General features: G+C 29.9%; 1 protein-coding gene across 1 annotated transcript; it reads left to right on the top strand.

Moving 5' to 3' along the window:
• Window positions 1–2,179: 2,179 nt before the first annotated feature.
• On the top strand, window positions 2,180–4,069 carry LOC100802687 (glycoprotein-N-acetylgalactosamine 3-beta-galactosyltransferase 1). Its single transcript, XM_014768831.2, has 3 exons — window positions 2,180–3,028; window positions 3,253–3,798; window positions 3,962–4,069. The coding sequence occupies exons 1-3, from the start codon at window positions 2,180–2,182 to the stop codon at window positions 4,067–4,069; spliced, it is 1,503 nt and encodes a 500-aa protein (XP_014624317.2).
• The last annotated feature ends 4,622 nt before the right edge of the window (window positions 4,070–8,691 follow it).

Genomic DNA, 8,691 nt, shown 5'->3' with positions numbered 1-8,691 from the left:
TAACACTAAGTCACTCACTTTCTCATTATCTAACATTAACAACTGAGAAAACTAACATAGTGATAAGTTTGAAATTCATTTAATTTGAACAGTTAACAACTAGATATTGGAAATTGAAAACTAAGAAAGACAGACAACATAGTCCTACGAATTTTTAGACATGTTTATATTATGATCAATATATTGAGATGATCATAATAATCTAAATATATTATAGTTTTTTTTATAAGAAATATGAATTTATATTATAATAAAAGGAGCACTAGGAGTATTCCAACCCATTACAAGAATGTCTCAGATGAGATAGTTTTAAACTTTACTACATAGAAAAGGTGAATTCCACCAATCTGAAATATTCGATCCACCTATCCCTCCTACCTTTCCCATGAACCAGGCCCAACATATGTGCTTAATTTGATTGATAGTCTTGGGAATGTCTTTTTCCTCCTCATTGAAGATGCTATTATTGCGCACTTGCCAAATGATCCACAAAGTAGCCAACCAAAACATAAAGGGCACCTTGTTTCTGCTAGTGTTGTATTTGAGGAGCCTATCATATTCCCAAAAATGTTGAACTCCCCCCACTGCTATAACATCGACAATCCCAATCCAGCTCAAAATTTCTTTCCAAATACATTTAGAAAAATCATAGTGAAAGAATAAGTGTACAACATTTTCATCACAAGAATCACATAGAGAGCACCTACTATTATTAATGACCACATTCCTTCTAATTAAATTATCCTTGGTTGGCAATCGATCCAATAGTAACTGCCAGTAAAACAAAACTACTTTGGATGGCACAGGAACTTTCCAAACTATAGATAGTATATCCAGTATATCGCTATTCATTTGTGTTTGATTTACCAAAGACATGGCAAAAGAATAGCAAGAACTTACAATGAATAATTTGGAGTTGTGTAAGGACCACTTCCACCTGTCATGAGATTCTGCCACTAGATGCACATCAACCAGAATGGTCTCCAAAGAGTGAAGTGACTCTTCCTCATTCGGATTTAACTGTCTCTTCCAAGTCAAGCCCCACGTCCATTGGTCTCTCCTCCATGAACCTGTGTTTCCTACAGACACCAACTGCTGAGATGAAATTGCAAACAGCTCCGGAAAAGCATCCTTCAACGGCTCGGACCCTAACCATTTAACTAATTACTGGTAATTATTTCCATAAATAAATTTCATTAAAAATTATTTATTTTAAAATAAATTTTATATAATTTTAAAATGATTATATGAATTTTTTTCTTAATATTAATATCAACTAAATAATATTTTTTGTGCCCTCTAAAGATGGGACTCAGAACCGTCGCTCGCCTCAATTGTGTCCAGGACCACCATTGATTAATTACTACATAATAATATATTATAATATTATTCTTAATAATTATTATATATGAAATAACCATGTTAATATATATAATATGATTTCATTATAATAACCAAAGTCAATTAATATATACTTCCATAAATTATGATATGACATTTTTCAATATAATATTATTATTCAATGTTAGTATAATGTCATTTTTAATATATGATTATATATCATAATTATAATTAATATCGTTAAAGGATATATTAAAAATAATATTCCATTGAATAATAATGATAGGATAAACCATCAGCTGGTAAAAGCTATTATTATAATCTTTCCAATTTGTGATTTGAATTATATCATATTGTAAGTCTCTTAACATATATCCATATAAATAATTAATTTATATATCATAATATTTAATTAAATTCATATTTTTTTTATTTGTATATTCTCTCTATTTAAGTTTGTAACAAATTATATTAGTGATATATGTTATATTTGCACAATGTTATCATATATCCTATTACAACAAATTTTTCACCATTGATTGAAACATATATAGTGTCCATATGAATCGCATTTAACTTCGCTACGTGTCACAACAAATTTCGCTTAGAACCACAGACACCAAAAGAAACACAAAGTAGTAATACCTTCTTATTCTCTCCTTCAGGGTGATCCGAATAAATCTGAGTTTGAATCTCTTTTTCATGATTTCCTTTCTCCATTCCAACACTTGTGAGTAAAAAATAGTGTAACAACAATCTGAGGGATTGAAGAATCTGAAACAACAACCAAATGTACTATTCTTCCAAGCAACGCATCATCACTTGGTTGATCTTAATCATGATTGTTCTCTACATCCTTTATTCTTCAAATTTTCTTCTCTTAACCAAGGTCAAGAAGGATTGTTCTACCTCCATTCATTTAGATGAAGCCACCCAAGAACATCTTGAGATGAGTGGTAATATATCCTCAACTACAAAAACCATTGAAAGATCAAATGTTGAAGAGGGCAACAATGAAAAGGAGGAGGAAGAAGAAGAAGAAGAAGAAGAAGAAGAAGAAGTATCCCTTGACCAGTTATCTCAAAGACAAGACACGAAGCTCAAACACATTGTTTTTGGGATAGCTGCTTCATCCAATTTGTGGGACATAAGAAAAGAATACATAAAAGTGTGGTGGAAGCCTAATCAAACAAGAGGGGTGGTGTGGTTAGATAGCAAAGTGAGGACTCAAGCAAATGAGGGGTTACCAGAGATTCGAATTTCTGGGGACACCTCTAAATTTAAATATACAAATACACAAGGGCAAAGATCTGCTTTGAGGATTTCAAGGGTGGTAACAGAGACATTGAAGCTTGGAATGGAAGACGTGAGATGGTTCATGATGGGAGATGATGATACAATATTTATTGTGGATAATGTGGTTAGAATTCTTTCTAAGTATGACCACACTCAATTCTATTATGTTGGGAGCTCATCTGAGAGCCACGTTCAAAACATTCATTTCTCTTATGCTATGGCATATGGTGGGGGAGGATTTGCTATAAGCTATCCATTAGCCAAGGAGCTCGCAAAAATGCAAGATCGTTGCATTCAACGCTACCCTGCTCTATATGGAAGTGATGATAGAATGCAAGCTTGCATGGCGGAGCTAGGAGTTCCATTAACTAAGGAACCTGGGTTTCACCAGGTAATTAATTATTCACCTAAATATGTTTTTAGTTTCTCTAAGTTTATTATTTTATTAGTTTTGGTTTCAGTATGAAAAATAAATTTAAGCCTTAATTATTTAATTTTATTGTATGTCAAGTAATAATATCATTATTAGGAGTGCTTGGTGATTTGATTCTTTATTTATTGAAGAATCTGAAATTTGCATCATCATGTATATTTCTTCCTTAATTGCTTATGCAGTATGATGTGTATGGGGACCTTTTAGGCCTTCTGGGGGCGCATCCTGTGGCTCCACTAGTGACATTGCACCATCTTGATGTGGTGCAACCAATATTCCCAATGATGAATCGAGTGCAATCCTTACAACAACTAATGAAATCTGTTAAGCAAGACTCAGGTAGCGTAATGCAACAATCAATTTGCTATGACAAGAAGAGATATTGGACCATCTCTATTTCATGGGGCTATGTGGTTCAAGTTTTGAGGGGAGTATTATCTCCTAGAGAGTTGGAGATGCCAACACGAACCTTTCTAAATTGGTATAAAAGAGCTGATTACACTGCATACTCATTCAACACAAGACCTGTGACAAATAAAAACCCTTGTCAGAAAGCTTTCCTTTTCTACATGAACAGAACACGATATGATCCAGTTAGGAAGCAAATTATTGGTACATACTATCGTTTCAAATCTAGACCTCCTTACTGCACTTGGAAAATGGAGTCACCAGAGAAAATCAATTCCATTATAATTTCAAAAAGACCAAATCCTCTTCGTTGGCAAATGGTAAGAATGTTTTGAAACTTGCACTATTATAATGAGATATCACCAACATCTCTTGTTTATTTTCATTATACGTATTAAAAAGTGTATACTTTACTAATTTATCAACATATATATTGAAATTAATGAATCCTCTTGTTAACTGAACGTAAATTTGTTTTTGCAGTCACCAAGGAGGGATTGTTGTAGAGTTTTACCATCACGAAAGAACTCAACTATGTATATATGGGTGGGCAAGTGTCAGCAGGGAGAAGTTAGTGAATTGAGTCTTTAAGGTGGAACTGAGATTCCAAACTCCAATTATTATTTATAGCTAGATATAGACGAGCTATAGAGGCATCTTTGTTTTTTTAAATAAAAAAATAATAGTAACAGAATGTACTAAGAAGTATAAAGTTATATAAATACTTGTTTTAAATTTAGAATTTTGTTATACATTTAATTTTATTCGTTATTTAGATTTTTGGTTAGGATCATTTTACTTGAATTTGGTACATACAATTCCAACATTTTTTCTTAATTTTCACTATATGTAAATTTGCCTCTTATAAGTATGCAAGAATGTGCCGATAACTCAACAAATTAAACCCTTATGAATCTTATTTGGTTCAAGCCAATCCAATGTGTTCTAACATTGTGAATAATAAATTTAAAAAAGTCAAAACTTCTCCAATAATATCGAGATGCACTAAGAATAGAAAACAATATCGTATTAGTCTTTTATCATTATTTTAATTGTTAAATCTCATATGATAAAAAAATATTATTTTCAAACATGTAATACATGTGAAAAAATAGAACAAATTACACAATAATTAGAAGTCCAAAATACGATTTTGAAATGCATTATAATCAACATAGTCATTTTATGATAAAGGTCTAGTACATTGATGATTAAGAATTGAAATATATGCACTTGACCCTTTATTAAGTCAAAGAAACTCATTTCTTGTAATTTAAATTCATAGAAATCTCATCATTTCTTAATTTTTATGATTAGATTTTGCAAAATATTAATTCTGTATGTGTCTTTCTTATGACATTACTGACAATAATGTATTTTTGAAAGGATGTAGCTATTTTGTTTGTCTTATAGAATAAGTTGACACATTTTATTGATGTTTTGGATATATTTAAATATGAAATAATATGAAGAGTATGACATTCATTTAACATTACAAAAAATCGAAATTTAACGTCAGTTAAACATGTCACTTACCGGGAGGTTTTGACTAAATTTTTGTAATACACTTAATGACTGTATTAATAACCGACGTTAGTAAACTACTGTTAAGTAGCGATTTTTTTTGTATGTAAACTTATACGCAAGTGTTACTCAATAGACATGGAAAAGAGATAGATTAAAGACAATTGTATATACGATAACAACTTATCCAAAATATTAGAATGAATTAAGAACTGAGATTTCATGCAATTTTAAAAAAACGCAGAAGATCTTTTTGCAATTATGAAACAAATGTCCTATAAAATGTTAAATTAATAAACTAATGTACAATAAATATAACAGACTATATTTCACTAAAAAAAATAACGGACTATACAGTTATATATGTTTTAAAGGAAAATAAAAATTTAAATTATAAACTCACATTAAAAAAAGAACTATTTTAAATTTTTAAGAAATCATTATATGCTTTTGTCAAAAAAAAAAGAAGAAGAAGAAATCATTATATGCTATCTATTAACTGTGCAATAAATGCAGCTCAATAGTTTATTCCACTAATATGTAAGTTAAGTTACCAAACAACACTTATTTTGAGCGAAAAAATAGTATGCAATATTTATTAAGTAGAAAAATATATATTAAAAAAAGCCTATAAAAAATGGTCCATGAAATCAAATCAAGGTTTGGGAGTAGGTTACGTGTAATGATGGTGTTATCACCTTATAAGGTAACTACCTCATTGGTTATACAAATAATAACCTATAATTAAATGTACAATATAAGATAACTTAAAAATATATATTTTACTCCTTTTAAATACATAATTTTTTTCAAGTAAATGAATAATATTTATTTACAATGAAAATTAAATTATGAAAAAATAAATTTAGTCTGAACTTGGTTCTTGCTTCTATGTATCTTCTAATGTAATCAGAAACCCAAGGTCACATAGTTTGTTTTGGATTTGGATCCTCTCCTTTTTCACTTTTAACAGAAGAATCCTATTAGTAAATCTCACACACTCATAATCATAATTTATAAAGTATCGTATAGGGTTGAAAGAAAAACCCGCAAAAACTTGTGATGCTGGTCGGTGCATGCCGCTATAATTTGGTGGTGCCTCAACTATATATCGCTGTAATTCCCTAAACGCAGTGCAATGGCAATGCAACACATATAAGAGTACAAATGGAGACGAAGAAGAAAGAATAAGATCTCAACAGAACTACAACGGCGATGTTACCCTTGGGCCAACACGCTGACGGTGATGGTACATGTTCACACAATGTCATTTGCCTCTCTATGATGAAAGTTTTATTTTCTCATAATATATCTTAATTTTTATCTTAATTCAATCATTTTCTTCTGATGATTGATTTAACCTCTAATTAAAAAGATATATTTTAAATTTATTTTATCCCTTCAACAAGTTTAATAATGAACATAAGATTCCATTGTTCCGATGGAGAGAAGAATCATTGGTTTTTCTGCAAATTTCCAAATGAACAATTGACAATACTAAAAGAAGGGAAAATGAGTTTTTGCTAGTTTTTATTTCAACAGTAGAATAAACTTTTTTTTAATACTCGCAAAAACCCAATTTATGTAATTAATTTTATCATACTTTATTACCTACCTACATGTAACTCAATATCAATCATGAACAAAAGGTTAGTTTAAAAAAAAAAGAGTGATCCATGGATCGATAATTGATAATTGTTTGGTTCGCAACCTATCAAGGGCTAGTCTAAACAAAATTTCAGTTCACTATTAAATTAGATAACCCAATTCAACCACAACAACAAAATGTTGATCCGTGATTGATTAGCTCAATAAATCGAACTAGTGCGAATCAACAACTCTAGGTTCCCGTCACGTTTCAGTTGCGACAACCGCATTAAAAAATGAGATGAATTATAAACACTACTTTTGAGTTGTGACAAAATGACAATGACTTAGAAAAGAGAGTACAGAAAGACCACGCTTCCTCGATAGACTTTAATTTGCCACAGAATGGATAAACATTGAAGTACCATATATTATCCATTAAATGATAAAAAAAGAAGACAATCTCTACTTAATTTCTTAAATCAAGCCAACCACTGAGCAAAATACAAATCATATATGTGCATGCAGCATCAAGGTGAATCAATGATTTATTGAAAAAAAATTGTGTATTTGTTATTTATTTTGCAGGAATTGAATCAATTTCTGTTGACGTTAAAGACATGAAATTGGTCTTATTGGGTGAGATTGATCCAGTGAGTGCAGTGTCAAAGCTAAGAAAGTGGAGAAGAAAAAGGACCCTGCAGAAGTGCATGTTCCTCTCTACGAAGCGTATCCCCTTTACTATCACATGCCACCACCACTCTATCTGTATAGTTAAAATTACTTTTATCTGCTAAAGTTTAGAATATTAGAAAGATTGATAAAAAAAAAGACATCGTAGTAATTTGTGTTGGTTTTATTTCTTTGATGCAAGGTCTATTAGAATATATATTGAAGGTGATCGTGTGTCCAAGGGAGTAAATAAACATGTATGTAGTACTGTAATAGTTAGTAGTGTATGATTGGACTTTGTTTGTCATATTGTAAATGTTGACAAAATTTTGTTGGGTTATTCACGAGTAATAACAAATGATTTGAGTGGAGAACACATTCGAATCTTAATACTTTAATTTTTTCCATTACTTTGAAATTTAAAATCATCTATAGTTATTCGATTTATTACTATTAATATAATAATTAAAATTTATTTCACCTGAATAATTATATTATTAAAAATGGATATTGTTCCAATTCACGAAGACTCGAAAATTAATAAAGAATTGTCTAAGTCATATAAGGAGTATCAAATACCCTCTCAAGCTTTATTTGTTGTTTTCTTTTTGCTGGAATGCTTTATTTATTGTTTTGGAGTTATAAGGTTGATTATTGGTTGAATAAGAAGAGTGATAGCGGTGTTTATGGGTCCAAATAATTTGTGTACCCAATCCAACCTAAATAATTGGGGTTTGGGTCAAAATTGATGTGACCTAATTAGATTTATTCATATATAGGATGAATAACAAATTGTATATTTTTTACTCATGACCCAATCCAATAATAATAATAATATGAGAAAATTATAAATTTCTTTGTGCAACAAATTTAACATTGTATGTAATTTTATTGTAAATTTTTATAAAAAAAATTCTAAAAAATATGAGAAAAATATGCTTTTGAATTTTAAATTTTACAAAATAATTTTTTTTAAATATTATGACTCATTGATCCAACCGTTCATGATCAGATTAATTTTAGCTGTGGTTTGAAGTTAAATTTCTCAAAGTCAACTTATCCTAAAATTCTTTGATTGGATTAAGTGATAAATTTAGTTAAATATGATCAGTATACACCTAAAAGGGGAGGGGGTAGAGGGAGGAAGATGGTATAGGTGTATAGGTCATAAGTTCGAATTCATCCCACTAACAAAAATTAACAAATTAATAATTAATAGCATTTGACAATAAAATTAAAATATCATCTAAAGCTTTAGATTGAGGATGATATATGAATTTTGCTGGATAATTGAACATCAAGAATGAATAGACTTTGATATCATGTTAAAAATAAGAAAAAGGTGAACACAAAAAAGATGAATTAACAAAATAATGAGATATTTCTAAATAAAAAAATAACAAAAATGACTAGAGGGTTTTCTTACCGTT

Source organism: Glycine max, chromosome 16, assembly GCF_000004515.6.
Source record: "Glycine max cultivar Williams 82 chromosome 16, Glycine_max_v4.0, whole genome shotgun sequence".
Lineage (NCBI taxonomy): Eukaryota > Viridiplantae > Streptophyta > Magnoliopsida > Fabales > Fabaceae > Glycine > Glycine max.
The sequence above is the reverse complement of the archived record's forward strand: the minus strand, read 5'-3'. Positions and strand labels throughout refer to the sequence as shown.